General features: G+C 50.0%; 2 protein-coding genes and 1 long non-coding RNA gene across 3 annotated transcripts; all 3 read left to right on the top strand.

Annotated features, from left to right (window-relative positions):
• The first annotated feature begins 10,776 nt into the window (after positions 1–10,776).
• Positions 10,777–14,471, top strand: LOC119134646 (C-type mannose receptor 2-like). Its single transcript, XM_037271481.1, has 9 exons — positions 10,777–10,867; positions 11,833–12,032; positions 12,104–12,207; positions 13,030–13,151; positions 13,213–13,272; positions 13,352–13,507; positions 13,604–13,680; positions 14,015–14,238; positions 14,309–14,471. The coding sequence occupies exons 1-9, from the start codon at positions 10,777–10,779 to the stop codon at positions 14,316–14,318; spliced, it is 1,044 nt and encodes a 347-aa protein (XP_037127376.1). The 3' UTR covers positions 14,319–14,471.
• A 589-nt stretch (positions 14,472–15,060) lies between these two features.
• LOC119134987 lies at positions 15,061–15,459 on the top strand. The gene is made up of 3 exons (XR_005100464.1): positions 15,061–15,161; positions 15,237–15,272; positions 15,331–15,459. It is a non-coding gene; the product is annotated as an uncharacterized LOC119134987 (long non-coding RNA).
• A 2,031-nt stretch (positions 15,460–17,490) lies between these two features.
• Positions 17,491–18,601, top strand: LOC119134942 (galectin-8-like). Its single transcript, XM_037272213.1, has 4 exons — positions 17,491–17,650; positions 17,743–17,831; positions 17,941–18,106; positions 18,172–18,601. The coding sequence occupies exons 1-4, from the start codon at positions 17,504–17,506 to the stop codon at positions 18,361–18,363; spliced, it is 594 nt and encodes a 197-aa protein (XP_037128108.1). The 5' UTR covers positions 17,491–17,503; the 3' UTR covers positions 18,364–18,601.
• Positions 18,602–18,880: the final 279 nt, after the last annotated feature.

Below are 18,880 nucleotides of genomic sequence, written 5' to 3' on the forward strand. Positions count from 1 at the left end.
AGTTGCAATAATCCAGACGGGAGGTGACAAGAGAGTGGACCAGGATAGCAGCGCTGTTTGGAGTGAGTGATGGACAGAGGCGATTAATGTTACGGAGGTGGAAATAGGCAGAACGGATGATGTTGTTTATGTGTGTGCTGAATGACAGGGTGCTATCGAGGACAACACCCAGGCTCTTAGCCTGAGGGGAAGGGGAAACCGAGTGTGAATGGTGAGTGTGAAACTGGGTTGTTTGTTGAGGGAAGCTTTAGAATCAATCAGGACTACCTCAGTTTTGTCACTGTTAAGTTTAAGGAAGTTTGAGGTGAACCAGGATTTGATATCTTGAAGGCACGCACAGAGGGAGGAGGGTGGGAGGCTGGTAGGGGGTTTGGAGGAGACGTAGAGCCGAGTGTCGTCCGCGTAGCAGTGAAAATTAATGTTATGTTTACGGAAAATCAGGCCAAGTGGGAGGAGGTAAATGATAAATAGGATGGGACCAAGGACAGAGCCCTGGGGAACACCAGAGGACAGGGGGGAGGGGGGAGATGTGCATGATTTTAACTGGATAAATTGAGACCGGCCGGAGAGATATGAGTGGAACCAGTGCAGGGGTGTGTCAGACAGGCTAGTCGGTCAAGGAGGATGGAGTGGGAGATGGTATCAAAAGCTGCGCGTAAATCAAGAAGAATGGAGGATATGCACTGACGTCACAGATCGGGGCGGCCATTATTGTTTGGGTGGCAAGAAGCCTCGTCTGCTGCCACTAGACTCGTGAGGATGGCGGCCTGGGTGGGTGTCGTGAGTGATTATTTCGTCCAGTTGGACCAAGAAAGCCGCACGAGATACATTGAAAAGTTGAAAAAATATAACATTCGTGTTGATCCGCTGTGGAAACCAAGTAAGAACGCCACCAGCTCAAGCGTAGCAGGAGCTGGGACAGCAAGCGTTTGGTCCTCTGATAAGGCGACTTTTCCGCCAGTAACATATCCAGACATTTACAACTATTTGATAGATTGTTCAAGTCCATATACCGAGGAAGACCTCAGAGCCTACAAGAGTTTGCAATGATATCGCTACCTGACTGCTGGTTATGTCCATTCCGTTGAGTCACAGCCAGTGGAGCGAAACGGAGGAGATGCCAGCCATGGCAGCACATAATATAATAATAATATACACTGCTCAAAAAATTAAAGGAACAGTTTTTTATCAGGGTATGGCATGAATTCAATTACACTTTTCTCATAAGGTTTTGGTCAGGTACGCGGCAGAGGGGGTTGTTAATCAGTTTCAGCTGCATTGGTGTTGATGGAATTAACAACAGGTGCAGTAGAGGGGCAACAACGAGATGGTCCCCAAAACAGGACTGGTTTTGCAGGTGGAGGCCATTTCAAGTTCCTCCCTCTTGATCTTTTTTAACTGGTTTTCCACAAGTGTTGGCTTTAGCTCGAGTCATTATCACGACTGGGAGCATGAGGCGATTTCTTAACCCTCCTGAAGTTGAGCAGATTGTCCAACTCCTCCAGGATGGCACATCCATGCGTGCTGTTGCAAGATTTGATGTGTCTCCCAGTACAATCTCCAGAGCATGGAGGAGATTCCAGGAGGCAGGCAGTTACTCTAGGAGAGCTGGACAGGGCCGTAGACGGTCCCCATCCCATCAACAGGACCGATATCTGCTGCTTTGTGCAAGGAGAAACAGGTTGAACACTGCCCGAGCCCTACAGAATGATCTCCAGCAGGCTACTGGTGTGAATGTCTCTGTCCAAACAGTCAGAAACAGACTTCACGAGGGTGGCCTCAGGGCACGACGTCCTGTAGTGTACCCTGTGCTCACTGCTCAGCACTGTGGAGCTCAATTGGCATTTGAACACCAGAATTGGCAAGTCCACCACTGGCGCCCTGTGCTTTTCACAGATGAGAGCGGGTTTACCCTGAGCACCTGTGATAGACGTGAAAGGGTCTGGAGAAGCCAAGGGGAGCGCTGTACTGCCTGCAACATCATTCACCATGACCGATTCGGTGGTGGGTCAGTGATGGTCTGGGGAGGCATTTCCATGGAGGGACGAACAGACCTCTACAGGCTAGAGAACGGCAGTCTGACTGCCATTAGGTATCGGGATGAAATCCTTGCACCCATGGTCAGACCTGCAGCTGGTGCAGTAGGTCCTGGGTTCCTCCTGATCCACGACAATGCCCGGCCTCGTGTGGCAGGAGTATGCAGACAGTATCTGGAGGATGAAGGAATTGACACAATTGAATGGCCCTCACGATCACCTGATCTAAACCCGATAGAACACCTCTGGGACATAATGTTTCAGTCCATCAGACGCCGCCAGGTTGCTCCTCAGACTTTACAGGAGCTCACTGATGCCCTTAGACAGATCTGGGAGGACATCCCACAAGACACCATCCGTCGTCTCATTAGGAGCATGCCGCGACGTTGTCAAGCTTGCATACAAGCACCTGGGGGCCACACAAGATATTGAAAATAATTTTGAGTTGCAGAAATTGAATTTAGGCAAAATGAACGAGCCTGCCTCATCATTTTTTCACTTCGACATTTTGGGGTGTCTATATACTGAGCCCTCTGTAGGCTGAAAACTATTATTTCCATCAAAAGATGTGGCATCTTTTTGTTCCTGAGACATTAAACTGTCCATATCACAAAGAATTGTGATTGAACTCAACCAACCTGTGTAAGTCTAATTTTGTTTCGGTGTCTTAGTCTTTTCCTAAAACTGAAAAAGAAAACGAACACGCAGTGAGTAAATTGGATAACAGATGATTGGCTCTGGCTTTGGCTGTGAGGCGCGGATAGCGCGATTCCCTAATTGTGGACCAAATCCAACAATGTATGTGGAGGGTAGCCTTCCCCTGCAATAGGGTTTGGCACCTGTATCATTGGGCGCACATCAGCATTGTCTAAATTTTGGGAAAATCTAGCAGCATTGGTCATACTTCCTGTTCGTACAGGAGTTCTAATAATGTGACCCTGACCTTTTTTGCTATTATATGGGGGAGGGTGCAGGTCTGTTAAACTTGGATACAAGTTTTGCATAGGAGCGGAAAGCTCCTCTTGCTCCTCTGCTTGAGCTGCGCCTTCAGCTGCGGCTTGAGCTACGGCCGGGACAGCGCGCCTGCGCACTGTGGCATTGTCTTCCGGCCTGACAAAGGTACTTTTTTCTATTAATTGTGCATGCTATTTTATGTCTGTACGACGACCTTGAGTGCCTTGAAAGGCACCTTAAAAATAAAATGTATTCTTCTTATTATTATTATTATTTTGCATTTATGACTTTCAAACTCCGGAAACCGGGGCGGATGTCAAAGTGCAAAATAAAACCCAGGTTTACCCTGTACATTTTCATCAACTGGATAACAACTTGTAGAACAAGCAATTTTATCAGTACTATTTTAAAATAGCGTTATTGGATATGTACAATAGCCAAATTAAATTGCAGCACATTCAAAGGCACAGACCGAATGCCATCATTTTTTTCAAACAAGGCAAAGTTTATAATTGGAAAATGATTCATTTGAATCTTGCAGCTAACATTTGCTTCATTCCTCAACAGCTAGGAAGTGAGTGTGAAACGCCCATGACGTTTTTTTTGTAGGCATTAGTCATTTAAAAAGTGGTCACAGCTGCAGTAATTTAAGTGAGCATTTTATTTCTATCCATCCATCCATCTTCTTCCGCTTATCCGGGGTCGGGTCGTGGTGGCAGCAGCTTTAGGAGGGACTACCAGACTTCCCTCTCCCCAGCCACTTCATCCAGCTCATCCCGGGGGATCCCAAGGCATTCCCAGGCCAGCTGGGAGACATAGTCTCTCCAGCGCGTCCTGGGTCATCCCCGGGGTCTCCTACCCGTGGGACATGCCCGGAACACCTCCCCAGGGAGGCGTCCAGGAGGCATCCTGATGAGATGCCTGAGCCACCTCATCTGGCTCCTCTCAACGTGGAGGAGCAGCGGCTCTACTCCGAGTCTCTCCTGGATGACCGAGCTTCTCACCTTATCTCTAAGGGAGAGCCCGGACACCCTGCGGAGGAAACTCATTTCGGCCGCTTGTATCCTGGATCTCGTTCTTTTGGTCACGATCCATAGCTCGTGACCATAGGTGAGGGTAGGAGCGTAGATCGACCGGTAAATCGAGAGCTTTGCCTTTTGGCTCGGCGCTCTCTTCACCACGACAGACCGGTACAGAGTCCGCATTGCTGCCGACGCTGCACCAATCCGCCTGTCGTTCTCGCGCTCCAACCTGCCCTCACTCGTGAACAAGACCCCAAGATACTTGAACTCCTCCACTTGGGGCATGCTCTTATCCCCGATCCGGAGAGGGCATTCCACCCTTTTCCGACCGAGGACCATGGACTCGGATTTGGAGGTGCTGACCCTCATCCCAACCGCTTCACACTCGGCTGCGAACCGCTCCAGTGAAAGCTGGAGATCACGGCTTGAAGAAGCCAACAGCACCACGTCGTCTGCAAAGAGCAGAGACGCGATGCTGAGGTCCCCAAACCGGACACCCTCAACGCATCGGCTGCGCCTAGAAATTCTGTACATAAAAATTATGATCAGAATCTGTGACAAAGGGCAGCCTTGGCGGAGTCCAACCCTCACTGGGAACGAATCCGACTTACTGCCGGAAATGCGGACCAAACTCTGCCATCGATGATACAGGGACGGAACCGCCCTTATGAATTGGCACGGCACCCCGTGCTCCCGAAGCACCCTCCACAGAACCTCCCGAGGGACACGGTCGAACGCCTTCTCCAAGTCCACAAAACACATGTGGACTGGTTGGGCAAACTCCCATGCACCCTCGAGGATCCTGCCGAGGGTGTAGAGCTGGTTCACTGTTCCACGGCCAGGACAAAAGCCACAGTGCTCCTCCTGAATCCGAGGTTCGACTTCTCGACGGACCCTCCTCTCCAGCTCCCCTGAATAGACCTTACCAGGGAGGCTGAGGAGTGTGATTCCCCTGTAATTGGAACACACCCTCCGGTCCCCCTTCTTAAAGAGCGGAACCACCTCCCCAGTCTGCCAATCCAGAGGCACCGTCCCCGATGTCCACGCAATGGTGTAGAGGCGTGCCAGCCATGACAGCCCCACAACATCCAGAGCCTTTAAGAACTCCGGAAGGATCTCATCCACTCCGGATGGTGGCCTTGCCACCGAGGAGTTTTTCAACTACCTCAGTGACTTCGACCCCAGAGATTGGAGAGTCCGCCTCAGAGTCTCCAGGCCCTGCTTCCACAATGGAAGGCGTGTAGGTGGAATTGAGGAGGTCTTCGAAGTATTCTCCCCACCGACTCACGACGTCCCGAGTCGAGGTCAGCAGCACCCCATCTCCACTGTAAACAGTGTTGACGGTGCACTGCTTCCCCCTCCTGAGACGCAGGATGGTGGACCAGAATTTCCTCGAAGCCGTTCGGAAGTCATTTTCCATGGCCTCGCCGTACTCCTCCCACGCCCGGGTTTTAGCCTCAGCAACCGCCGAAGCCGCGTTCCGCTTGGCTATCCGGTACCTGTCAGCTGCTTCCGGAGTCCCGCAGGCCAAAACGGACCGATAGGACTCCTTCTTCAGCTTGACGACATCCCTTACCGCCGGTGTCCACCAGCGGGTTCGGGGATTGCCGCCACGACAGGCACCAACGACCTTACGGCCAAAACTCCGGTCGGCTGCCTCAACAATGGAGGCGCGGAACATGGTCCACTCGGACTCAATGTCCTGCACCAGGACACCCTAGGCCATGGACACCCTTGTGTTCATTGTAGAAAATTCGTGTCGAGCACAGAAGTCCAATAATAGAAGACCGCTCGGGTTCAGATCGGGGGGGCCGTTCCTCCCAATCAGTTCTTCTAGGTCTCACTGTCATTGCCCACGTGAGCATTGAAGTCACCCAGTAGAACGATGGAGTCCCCAGAAGGAGCGCTCTCCAGCACTTCCTCCAGGGACCCCAAGAAGGGTGGGTACTCTGAGCTGCTGTTTGGTGCATAGACACAAACAACAGTCAGGACCCGTCCCCCCCACCCGAAGGCGGAGGGAGGCTACCCTCTCGTTCAACGGGGTGAACCCCTATGTGCAGGCGCCCAGCCGGGGGGCAATAAGTATGCCCACACTTGCTCGACGCCTCTCACCGTGGGCAACTCCAGAGTGGAAGAGAGTCCAGCCCCTCTCGAGAGGGCTTGTACCAGAGCCCAAACTATGTGTGGAGGCAAGTCCGACTATGTCTAGTCAGAATTTTTCTGCCTCACCCACCAGCTCGGGCTCCTTTCCAGCCAGAGAGGTGACATTCCATGTCCCAAGAGCCAGCTTCTGCAGCCGGGGATCGGACTGCCAAGCCTTTGGCCGCCGCCCAGCTCACTCTGCACCCAACCCCTTTGGCCGCTCCTACAGGTGGTGAGCCCATGGGAAGGGGGACCCACGTTTTCTTTTCGGGCTGTGCCCGGCCGGGCCCCATGGGCGAAGGCCCGGCCACCAGGTGCTCGCCTTCGAGCCCCACCTCCAGGCCTGGCTCCAGAGGGGGGCCCCGGTAACCCGCGTCCGGGCGAGCCAAAACGAAGTCCATTTATGTTTTTCGTCATAAGGGGCTTGGGTGAGCCGTGCTTTGTCTGGCCTCTCACCTAGGACCCTTTTGCCATGGGTGACCCTACCAGGGGCATGAAGCCCCAGACAACATGGCTCCTAGGATCATAGGGGCACGCAAACCCCTCCACCACAATAAGGTGACGACTCACGGAGGGGTATTTTATTTCTATTTCTGTTTATTCTCAGAGTTTCTGAAGGTCATTTGTGGAGACCCTTCTGGCAATCCCTGGGCTGAGGAGCCTCAACTCTCATATATAATGTGACGCGGAGAGTGGACGGTTGCCCATGACTGATCTGGAGACATTTGACATGATGTTCAAGGAAATAAATGACAAACAGGATGCAAGACTGAATGACAGAATGATTAAGCCTCGAATTGGTTAGTCAAAATTTTGGATGCTGTTGAACCCCCCTTCACTCTTGATAGTTTACAAGTGGAACCTGCAGGGTTGCGTTTGGTGTAATTGCTATACTGTCAAAGTTACTGACTTTTCAGTGATTTTTTGCTTGATTTACAAGAAAAACAAAGTCCTCAATTCAATTTTGTCCACATTATAATTCCACTCTTCATCAGTGTCACTGGTGTAGGTGAGTTGCGTCTTTATCAGCTGTTGTATGAAGGCATGGCTCACCTGTCAGATTTGGCAGGTGAGTCAGGCGGAAGTACACGTCAGGTAAATCAAACAACCTCAATAATTTGTCTGTGATAAAAGAACCAGTCAACTAATCTATAAGTGAAGACAAAATGAACTTAGTACAATTACATAACCCTAATATGAGGTTATAGAAATAACCACACTTCATACGGATCAATGGTTGTTTAAAACAAAGCATCACAACCTCTGTACATTCTTTATACAACTTACAGAATGGTTTTGAAGGAATGGGGTCGAAATACAAAAAGTCCTGCCTAGCTACAAAAACAGATATGCTCAAACCTCATTGAATAAAGTACATAAGCAGACAAGTATATTCACATATTAAAGCAATAAAAGAAATATTTTAAGCATATAGTAATTATACCTACACACCAAATCAATAAAGAAGACATAACTAGACATTTTTGATAGGTGGTAATGACAAAGGTTTTTATAACTTTATGATCTGATATATATTTCTGAGCACTTTGAAATAACAAATGTTTTTTTATATATTGCCTGAATAGCTTAATGACCCTTAAGGAACTGTTTAATGCATGCCTGATGATTCTCTAAATCATGGACATTGCCAAAGTCGTCTAAAAACGTTCAGTACTTGATTGTATCTTATGTTTTGACTAATGCTAGACGCCAGTTTTAGATTACTACTGAACGTTCTGGACAGAGGGAAATATTTTGCCTAACAAAGAAAAGATATGGTTGGAAGCATGATTAAACTAAGAATATGATGACGTAAGCAAGTACATGGAGTATCAAAAGAACAAACTAATGAAAAGATGGTAAGTGGTGAGTACAAACCTTGCATAGTCAGGGAACATTAATAAATTGATGATGTCACAGCCAAGAGCTCACATAATTCCGTACAAAATGACAAAATTGAAAGAATGACGAATGGATGAGGTGCGACAGTGTATGTGCAAAAATGGAGCAGAATGTTTACAGGAAGGTCACTTGGAGATAAAACCAGCAGGTGCCAGAGGGAGACAGCCAAGAACCCGGCCAAAGATGATCGCCAAGGCCGAAAGACGGGATGGAAGACAACAGCTTCCACACACACCGAATTGCCCATAATCAGCACCCACCCCAACGGAACCAGCTCTCACTGAACCAGCACCCACTCCCATGGAATCAAAATCTCCTGCGAACTTGCCACACCCCCTGACTCATCACGCATCAAACTCGGCCCACACCGGCATGTGCAACTGAATATAAGCTGACCAAAGAACCTTGAACGTTGCCTTTTCGGAATGGAGACTTTCTGCTCTTGAGCATGGTCGCACGGAAGGCCCAGTGCTGTATTGTACTTTCCTGAAAACAGAGCTTTCTTAACAAGAATTGTGATTGAACTCAACCAACCTGTGTAAGTCTAATTTCTGCTTCAGTGTCTTAGCATTTTCCTAAATCTGAAGAAATCAAACGAGCACGCAGTGAGTAAATTGGATAACAGGTGATTGGCAATGGCTTTTGCCCTGAGGCGCAGATAGCGCGCTCCCTAAATTGTGGACAAAATCCAACAGTTTTGGGTTTACCGTTTTTTTCCATGTATAATGCGCAAAATTTAACTAATTTATTGTCCTAAAATCTGGGGTGCGCATTATACATGGGTACAAAAAAAAAATTTTTTTTCTTTTTATCCGGATATGATACGGAGGCCGCCATTACAGATGCGCTTTCTTCTCTGCTGTTCACTTCAAACACGCTCCATACGAACAAAATGCTCTCGTATCAGACGCTTGCGCGATCACCTGCTCGTTTGCTGTCACAATGTACCCTACACAAATCCGAAACATTTCTTCGCTATCGAGTTTGCTAGCGCATGCGCAGTGATACTGACCGGCAGAATAACATCCGGTTGTTCCCAAAGATGATCTTTTTTCTGAAATAATTTTACGTTTACAGACTTAAGTAGGAGTCAAAATTTGGGTGCGTATTATACATGGGTACAGGCTTTTTTCCAGCATCAACATGCCATTTTTAGGGTGCGTATTATACATGGGGGCGCATTATACATGGAAAAAAACGGTAATAATTCATATTTGAAGGATTTAATTTTGTTGTCTATTTTAGGTTATTCCATAGCCCTAATATCAGGTTACCGAAATAACCACACTTCACACGGTTCAATGATTGTTAAAAACAGAGCAATACAACTTCTCTACATTATTTATACAACTTACAGAATGGTTTGGGGTTTAATATTTCATATTTGATGGAATTAATCTTGTCGTCTATTTTAGGTTATTCTATAGACCTAAAACAGACGTCTATGTATAGACCTAAAATAGACATCTAAAAATGGTCCACACATAGACTTAATATAGGCATCTATTTTAGGTCTACACATACATAGACCTAATTTAGAAATAACCACACTTCACACGGATCAATGGTTGTTTAAAACAAAGCAATGCAACCTCTGTACATTATTCATACAACCTACAGCTGGTTTAGGGTTTAATATCTCATATTTGATGGATTTAAATTCGTCGTTATTCTATTAACCTAATATAGAGGTCCAAATAAGGTCGACACAGACCTAATATAGCTGTCTATTCTAGGACTATAGATAGACCTATTATAGACGTCTATATCAGTTTACAGAAATAACCACACTTCACATGTACGGCTCAATGGTCGTTAAAAACAAAGCCAAACAACTTCTGTACATTATTTATACAACTTACAGCTGATTGACAGTTTAAAATTTCAAAATATGATCATAGACCAGACGTCTAATAGATGTCTACGCCTGACAAGGCAAGGGTTGACTCAAGAAAAATAAAATCCGTCTATCCAGCCAAATCAATTTTTTCAGGCACATGTGTCGATATCAATGACAATTTACGAAAAAGCTTTAATTAGGGTGAAATCAAATCCATGTGCGAAAACTGCCGGGTAAAACATTGGACCGACTCTGGAAGTTTGCTCAGAAGCAGCACCCTTGCTTTCAGTGTGAGGTGTGCTGCGTCGACGTGTTTAGATTGCTTGCTCGCTCGCCGTCTGCTTTCAAATGCCGTCATAAGCCCCTGCTGCACGCCGCCTTGACTCAAAGCCGAGCTGACGAGGGAGGAGAAGCCCTCCTCTGGCGAGCCTTTCAAATAACGTCATAACGCCCCGCAACGCAGCTTGCCCCGGTGTGTATGAAAGGGCGACGGCAACTGTTGCGCACATGCAAGCGTCACCTTTGCTCTCTGGTGCGTTCCTGTACGCGTGGGCTTGTCCTCCTCGGCCTTATAAGCCGGCCCGTGCTGAGGTGCCCCTGTCCCGCATTTCCTCTCCACAGGCTCAGCTGCAGAGATCCGAATTCCGGCGCTGCTTCGGATCTCTGCTTCGGCTTCTGTACTTCAGCTCCTGCTTCAACTTTAGCTTCAACTGCTTTAGCTTCAGCTTCATCTTCTGCTCTGCTTCTGTACTTCAGCTCCTGTTTCAAATTTGGCTTCAGCTGCTTTTGCTTCAACTCCAGCTTCTGCTTCATCTTCTGCGTAAACCACTTTTGCTTCAACGTCAGCTTCTATTTATCTTCTGTTTCAACTTCAGCTTGCATGGCGCAGGCTGCTCGACTGGACATCATGAGCATCGCCGCACTTGTGGCATTCGCACTGACGTTGGGCGCCAGGACGACGTTTTGTGAAGGTAAAGAATTAGCTAATGAAGAAAAAAAAGTAAAATTTGAAAGCGGGCGTCCGAGGGTGGTTGTGTTCGGAGAGTCGCCCAACGCAGCCAGCATCGCGCACCGTACAAACCGTACACCGCGTGCAAACGGCGAGTGCTTGCTTGCAGTCAGCGGGTGAAAATACGAGCCTTGAGGCAGCCAGTACTTTTGCCGCGAAGATGGGGCGATAGTGAGCCTCCGGCTAATAGTTCACGACACGAGTAAATGCGAGAGTAAATTAAGAAGAAAAACAACCAACAACATTCGGTGCTAACGCGTTGCTATTTGGCTTTGTTTTCCCTGACAATGGTGGATATAATCTCGAAAATAAGAAATTTTTCAAAACTTGACTTTCAGTCAAAGCAAGAAACCATAAGTAAGGGAAGACCAACGCCAGATTTGCGAGGATTAATTCAAACTACGGGCCTCCCGGGACGGACTACAACACGTTCGTTTCAAAAGGATTGGTACTCTAAAAAAGACTGGCTTTGTGGTTGTGCTGCCAAAAATCGACTTTATTGCTTTCCCTGTCATCGAGATCTTCGTCCAGAAGGACAGGAGAATGGACTTCATTTACAAGTAAAGGTAAGAATACTGCAGTGGTGTGTTTAAATGTACAGTGGTGTGTTTAAAATGTTATTACATTTAATCAAGAATGGGATAACAACCATATATGCATGTAAATCTGACTTGGGAGTCAGTGCCTTAGCGTCATACAGTACGTTTGTAAATCTGACTCTGTCAGTGCCTCACCAACCCCAACCCTCACCGCACGTCACTGGCGTGTAGAATTGTAACAAAAATACCCCCAGCAAGTTGGCGCCACCCTCAACGGAATGCGTGACTGCCAGGTATTGCGTTTGTAAGGCGTTACTACCGAGCGACCACGCGAGGGCGCCGTCGTCTTGCACTGATGTGTCAGACTAACAGCCAAACGTGTCCTCAGGCATTTCGTGCGGTCCCGGATGGGAGGCGTTCAGCTCCAGCTGCTACAAGAAGATGGTGGACCCCAACGGTTGGCTGGGGGCTCGTTTCCACTGCGTCCTGGAGGGCGGTGACCTGGTCTCCTTCAACTCCTCAGCCGAGGAAGACTTTGTGAAGGGCAAAATGGGGGCCCGCTCGTTCTGGATAGGACTCTCCAACCTGGTGAGTTTAAGCGTGAGCGGCTGTTGACGCTGAACGCGTGCTAGGATGACAACCGGGATTGGTCTCCGCAGGAATGCAACCACAAGTTGTGTCCTCAAGTGTCAGGCAAGGAGCTGAAATGGTCCGACAACACGCTGCTGAACCACAGCAACTGGGCAACCGTTAAAGTCGCAAGGTAACAAAGTCACATCGTGGAGTGCCTAGAAGCCGCAAGGTAACACTCGCATCGTGGAGCGCCTAGGGTGACCAGATCCCAATTCACCAGATGGGGGACAAAGGCTACGTTTGTGTGGGACAATGTGCGATACCAATGCATCAAGGTAGTCTCAAAGAACTTTTGAAAATATCAACGTTTCTATTCTGCCCCTTGGCATAAAACATTACTATGCTTTGCCATTTGGTTGATTCAGTAGGACATAATAACCTGCAAACAAAAACTTAAATATCTTATTTAAATGGAACTCTCCCAAGTGTTCTCATGTGAGAAAACAGTCAGCATGATGCTTTCATACTATTTTACGGTGCCTCTCAAGCTGCCGTGTCGTCTCACGTCATATTCACTCACCTCTCTGTCAGTGATGTAAAAATGACTCGAGCACACTTCAGACAACTTTACCAGACTCGCCTTTCACTGGTTTCACCCAGGGTTAGATAGTTTCGCAGTCTGCATTGTAGCCGCATCTCCGCTTCTTGGCCGTTGTAGTTGTGCTGTCCTCCAGGTCTCTGTCTCATCCTAGCGTTCTGAAGCTAACCTGATTTGCATTGTGGGCGCACATCGCCGCGTCCCTGTTTGAATTGCACGCCCTGCCCCCTATTTGATAAATGCCAAATTTAATTGACTGTCAATATCAATGCGGGACAACGCCTCAATTTGCGGGACGTGTGAAACGTAATAAAAATGCGCGACTGTCCTGCACAACGCACGGCACAAGAAAAGGCCCACGCTGACGGCTTTGTTCTTTGCTTTGTTTGTCGGTGGCTGTACACGACACGACAGCACCAATTTGGAGTCCTGCGCGTACGTCCTCCCAAACGCTCATAAGGATTACCACCCTGGCAAGTGGAGAAAGGTCTCGTGCGAGTCCTCCCTGGCGTACATGTGCAAACGCTCCCCCGACGGTAAGCCGCACGTCGTCCGTCCTCGTGTTGAGAGGAGCGCCGTCACTTTGTCTTCCCACAGGCTGCCAGGAGGGACAACCGTGCAACAAGACCGCCGGTTTGGCGCTCACTCCGGTGCAAAGTGAGTGACACAGATGCTTTTTTCTGCACCTTCACCGCCCCATCACAAGATTCCCCTCAATCTGACTTTGGGCCTTCAGCTTCTGCCTGTGACCCTGGCGACTTCCTCCGCGGCCATTTCTGCTATCGCTTTGAGAACACTAAGAAAACTTGGCAGGGGGCCGAGGATGACTGCGTCCTATGGGGAGGTCACCTGGCAAGTGTCCACTCACGGGAAGACGGCGATTGGTTGATCGGTGAGCACAAAAAAAAAAAAAAATGGCGATGACCGCAAGGCAACTTCTGTCAAGTTTGGCTGCGCTTGTGGCACTAACTTGTTCTTCTTCTGCAAGCTCACATGGAAGACAACTTTCATGTGGGACTGAAGAAGAACATCAAGATGTTTGAGTGGCGTGACAAAACAGCTATGGTAAGTAGCCCATCACGGCAGTTGAAGAAAAAAGCAAGTTTTCATTGACAAGAATTCAAAAGTGCAAATTTCAAGACAAAAACATCAATGTGTGATTAAAAAAAAATGAACGAATAAGCCAGATGTAATATGATGACAGAAGAAAGATGTTGGAATTGACAAAAAAGAGTAAATAAAAAACGAAATTCTGAGGAAAGGTCTTCATTTGACAGGCCAGGAAACTGCTTGTTTTAAAAGTTCAAGATAGTAGCCCTGTTGCGAACTTGTGAAAAAATGTTGACGAGCGAAGGTAGCAGTGCGCAACAACCTAAGCGCATGTCACCAATCTCCACAGGACCCAGCTCTGTGGTACCCGGGATATCCATCCTCAGATGATTGTGGGAGAGTGTCACGGACTGGACAGGTCTACAACCACCAATGCAATTCCCTAATCGTGTTCACCTGTCAAAAAGGTGTGGACGTCACGCACCGTCACCACCAGGCACATTTAGTTTGTGCTCATTTGCGCTCCTTCTCGCACCCTTGTAGCCCGGCGCATTCGACCTCAGCAGCTCCCAGGTGGGTGGGCGTCTCGATGTTGAGCCGCATGTCGTCTCGTGTGGCAATTCTCCCGACTTGTGGCTTGCAGGCTGGAGTGACAAATGCGGCTGGGAGTGGCTGGACAACCCCGCCAACGACTTCTGCTACCTGATGCGAGGAAGCGGCCGCAAAACCTGGAAAGAGGCGCGCGACGACTGCAAGCTCTACGGAGCTGACCTGCTCGCCATCACCGACTCCCATGAGCAGGCTTTTGTACACGGTAGGCCGGCGGCTGTGTGCGCGTGTGTGTGTGTGTCTTTCTCACTTTGTGTCTGCCTATTGTATCTTAATGTGGTCTCCTCTATTGTGTCTTCGCTTCACGCTTGTTCATGTGTCTGGCGTTGCCTGAGCCAAAATCCAAATCCACCAATGGTTCAATATTTCCTGGTTAACCCTTTTGGAGCTTTTAGCCATGTTCAGATGCTCACCGTCACCCAAATTCCTCCAATGCTGAGCAGGTGTCCCCCACGCGACGCTGGCCAATGTTGGCGGGCCTCATCGCAGCGCCCCAGAGTCAAAGGCGGCACAGAGTTGCCTTCTAACGTGCGCGCTTCTGTACGATGTTGTCCACTCTCGCTCCATGTTCAAATTTTGATCCAAAGGTCACAGCAAGGCTCTACTGACATCTCCCTCCCTGTGGCTGGACGCCAAAGCCTCCCTCGCCGAGGACGGCAGCAGCTGGGCCGACGGCTCCCCGTTCAGCTACGTCCACTGGAGCGCAGGTTTGTCTCGAGCCTCGCTCGTATTGAGCGCTTGGCGTGGTGGGCTCAGTCTCTGTTGCCACCTTGCAGGTCACCATGACAGCAAATCTAACGGAGACTGTCTTTCCTTCCTCACTGACAACGGCTACTGGAAATTTGACATGTGCGAGAACAAGAGAGGCTACATCTGCAAGAGAAGAGGTAGGACGGGATGGCACTGGACGGGACAGCCCGCTCCATCTCAAGGCATGCTGACCTTTGGCTTTGGTCTTGCAGCGGCGACAGCGCAACCAGCTCCGCTGCCTCACGCTGGTAAGAAATTGCCACTTGCAAAGATAGCAGCCAGAAATGAGCGACCCTGCCCTCGCAGGCTTCGTCAAGCTCGAGGTATGCAAGAACGCGGACGGCCGCGCCACCTGTCCCGAGGGCAAAGCCATCCGCATCCAGTCGGCCTTCTACGGACGGAGGAGCGGTGACGTCTGCCCAACCCAAATGGGATCAGACGGTAGGAGGCCATCCGTCCTTTGGTTTTGTGCAGCAGCGCCAGGCTGACGTGCAACTGGCTGCTCGCTCGCAGGCAAATGTTCGCTGGAAGGCGCCTTCCTTCACTACAAGAAAGAATGCGACAACTATCGCCAGTGCCTCATCAAGCCCATGAAGGAGGACCGCTGCCCCAACATCTCCAAATACCTCCAGATGATCTACACCTGCGAAGCAGACGGTAGGCCTTTTCTCTCTTTTCTCTTTGCCATATGAATTGTTGTGTCAACAAACCACGCAAGACGGTGCTGCGAGCGTCCACGCATGAGGTAAGTCAGTCGGGCACAAAATTAACTGTTTTGGCTGTCCAAAGAGTGTTATCAAAGTCTGGGCAACACGCAAGGCAGCCTGACAAACCTGAAGCTGAAAGCCTCCTCCTTTGCGAGGGGCTTCACCGCGGACAAAGCGCGCCTGAACGGGGAAAGCTGCTGGAAACCGTCAGCAAATTGTATGTAGAAAACTCGGCGGTCGCCGGCACTCGTACGCTGACTAATCAATCGCGGCCCTTCCTCAGCTGTCATAAGCTGGATCGAGGTGAACTTCGGTGAGACCAAACAGGTGACGGCCCTCGCCATCCAGCCCTGTCCATCGGCCTCCCACGGGTACCGGTCCAAACTTAAGATGCACCACAGTGTGGACGGACGGGCCTACACCAAGCACCCCCAGCAAGTGAGTGAGCAGCCGCTGAGCCGTCCGGATTTTCACCTTTGTCATCCACAAATGCAAATGCAGCGGCTGCTCTTTCTTCCCAGTTTGCTCCCGACGGGACTCAGATGCTGACCGTGCCCGTGATGGCCCAGTACATGCGCATCTACCCGCTGGACCACCGATGGAGCGTCGGCATCCGCTTTGACGTCTTGGGATGCGAGCTTGGCAGTGAGCGAGCGCGCCGTTGTGCCGGCCCTCCGTCAAAAACAGACTGACTCGCTCTTGCCTCCGCAGATATGATCAGCTGCGACCAGTGGCTCGCCGACGTCGGCTTCGACGGCCATCCCAAAACGTGAGTGGCCGCGGCGTGTCGGAGGTTTCGCCTTAAATCTCACAACAGCCGTCCGTCGTGTCGTCCGCAGGGTCTTGTGTCCGCCGGGTTGCGCCAAGTTGGAAAACCAAGTCTACGGCACGTCGGTGTACAAAGCGGTACGGTGGCGCCACGTCCCTTCTCGTCTCCGACGACTCTGACGCCTGCTTTCCGTGAGCGCAGGACTCGCACATCTGCGCCGCCGCCGTTCACGCCGGCGTCATTCGTGACAAGACGGGAGGAGAGTGCACCTTGCTGAGAGCGCCGCCGCAGAATGTCTTCACCGACTCCATCCAAAACGAAATCTTCTCCAAACAGTGAGTGGCCCGTTTTCACCGCTCGATCCGATGACGGAAGCCAGCTAACGACCGCTCGAATCTCCGCAGATCCGACCAAATGGGGGCTTTGGCTTTCACCTTTGCCGACGGAGGTGAGTTTACGGAGTGCTGTCGCGTCAATTTATGATGACACCTCACTTCATCTCATGGGCAGAGACGAGATGCCCGGGACCTGACTGGGACCAGTTTGCGGGCTCTTGCTACAAAGCTTTTGACGACAAAAAGACCTGGGCCGACGCTCAACACGCCTGCGGGAGTGTTGGCACCCAACTCGTGTCGATCGGCTCCCAGGTGGAGCAGGAGTGGCTGAGAACGACCTTGTACTTTGGTGCGCAGACCGAGCCATGCTCTCTGACGCCGCTTCCAGAGATCTGACGTCCCGCCTGTCCTCTGCAGACGCTGGCGACACGTGGACCGGACTCAACGACCTGGCCGTTCCCGGCATGTTTGTGTGGTCGGACCACAAGCCTGTGACTTTGACCTTCTGGGGCGCCGGGGAGCCCAACAACTGGCTCAACGAGGACGAGAAATGCGTGGCGGTGGCCTACCAGGTGCGCGCAGAAGCGATGAGTATTTGCGCGCACGCCTGCGCGGCCCACTAAACCACAGGCCCCCCTTTGTCTTTTCAGACGGGACGATGGAAGCGAATGTCCTGCGCGCAGCTCAATCACTTCGTGTGCAAAATCCCCAAAGCGCATTACCCGCTTGCCAGTCAAGCCGAGCCGCAGGTGGAAGCCAAGCAGCAGGTGGAACGGACCGATTCCAAACTCTTGTTCTTCATGTCAGCTGGCAGTGTGAGTGCCACGCAAACGCTTTTATTTTTTAGCTGGTCCTTCATCTTGTCACGCATGTGCGTTGATGGCACTACGATTGCGTGTGCGTGCAGTGCAAGGACCTACAGGTGGAAATGATGGAAGGGCTCCAGGTGGGGAGCACCATCACCATCAGCGGGCAAGGCAACGAAAAGACAAAGGGGTACGAGGCACACCCAGAGAAGGCCAAAGCCTTCACGAGAGACGAGCGGGAACATCCACGAGGCAGGCCCCCGAGAATGGTGGCGACAACATTTGTGCTTTAATTGCAGCTTCCAAGCCAACCTTCTCTACGGCGATGGCAAAATGGCCCTCCAGGTCGAGCTGGACGTCTTGACCAAAACCATCTCGCTGACCTCCAAACTGGCCAGCGACCAGGGCGTCAAGCAACAGAACCAGCTGCTCGAGGCCCCCCTGCAACCTGGAGTCAATTTTGAGGTTACGTTCGCGCGCACACTCGCCAGCGCCATGCTGCGAGCCACCTAATTGCTGCTGTCCTTCAGATCGTCATCCAGTGCGACGAGCGTGGCTTCCACGTGCTCGCCGCGGACCACTGGCTATACTACGCCTACCACCACGAGCACGACCTGCCACGCGTCACGCTGCTGAAACTGCACGGGGACGTGTCGCTCAAGTCCATCAACCTGGCAGGGGAGGCGCTGACAAGTACAAGAGTACAAGACCAAGCAGTGTAGCGCAGTGCCGAAGAAGTTAACATTGGTAAGAGATCCATCAAAGTTTGCCACCTCAAAAGCAGTTACTGAGGGTGGAGAAAGCTGGCGAGGAGAAGAAGAAAAAAAAATAGAAAGAAAAAAAAAGTTGCTCAGGTTAAATACAGAGTGTGTCCAGTGAGATGTCAAAAAAGCCTTTCAAGAAAATTTGAAATGTTCTGCCAAGATAACATAGCGCCGTATTTCTTTTGTGCACCCTGTCAGTTCAGCACTCAATTGTACAGTTTTGAAGTTTGCCTCGTGTCCATTGAAATGTAAAAAAGCCCTCAAAAAGTCTGGAAAGTCCAAGAAAACAAAGCGCCACTTATTTTGTGTCAGATCAGTGTTGATGACTTTTGCTCTTTTGTTGGTGGTGATGTTGCACTCAATTATACAGTGTCGTGTTTTGAAGTTTGCCTCGTGTCCACTGAAGTGTGGAAAAAAAAAAAACTCAAAAAGTAGAAAATCCAAGAAAACAAAGCGCCATTTATTTTGCGTCAGA

The sequence above is a fragment of the Syngnathus acus genome, chromosome 15 (assembly GCF_901709675.1).
Source record: "Syngnathus acus chromosome 15, fSynAcu1.2, whole genome shotgun sequence".
Lineage (NCBI taxonomy): Eukaryota > Metazoa > Chordata > Actinopteri > Syngnathiformes > Syngnathidae > Syngnathus > Syngnathus acus.

What these genes read in the sequence shown, in the direction of transcription:
- LOC119134646 (XM_037271481.1), top strand. Translation starts at nt 10,777, where the DNA reads ATGGCGCAGGCTGCTCGACTGGACATCATGAGCATCGCCGCACTTGTG. An exon ending in GCAACCGTTAAAGTCGCAAG is followed by an intron (nt 12,208 to 13,029) that starts GTAACAAAGTCA and finishes ACGACACGACAG; the next exon opens with CACCAATTTGGAGTCCTGCG. An exon ending in AGACGGCGATTGGTTGATCG is followed by an intron (nt 13,508 to 13,603) that starts GTGAGCACAAAA and finishes TTCTTCTGCAAG; the next exon opens with CTCACATGGAAGACAACTTT.
- LOC119134942 (XM_037272213.1), top strand. Translation starts at nt 17,504, where the DNA reads ATGTCCTGCGCGCAGCTCAATCACTTCGTGTGCAAAATCCCCAAAGCG. An exon ending in TCTTCATGTCAGCTGGCAGT is followed by an intron (nt 17,651 to 17,742) that starts GTGAGTGCCACG and finishes GTGTGCGTGCAG; the next exon opens with TGCAAGGACCTACAGGTGGA. An exon ending in AACCTGGAGTCAATTTTGAG is followed by an intron (nt 18,107 to 18,171) that starts GTTACGTTCGCG and finishes GCTGTCCTTCAG; the next exon opens with ATCGTCATCCAGTGCGACGA.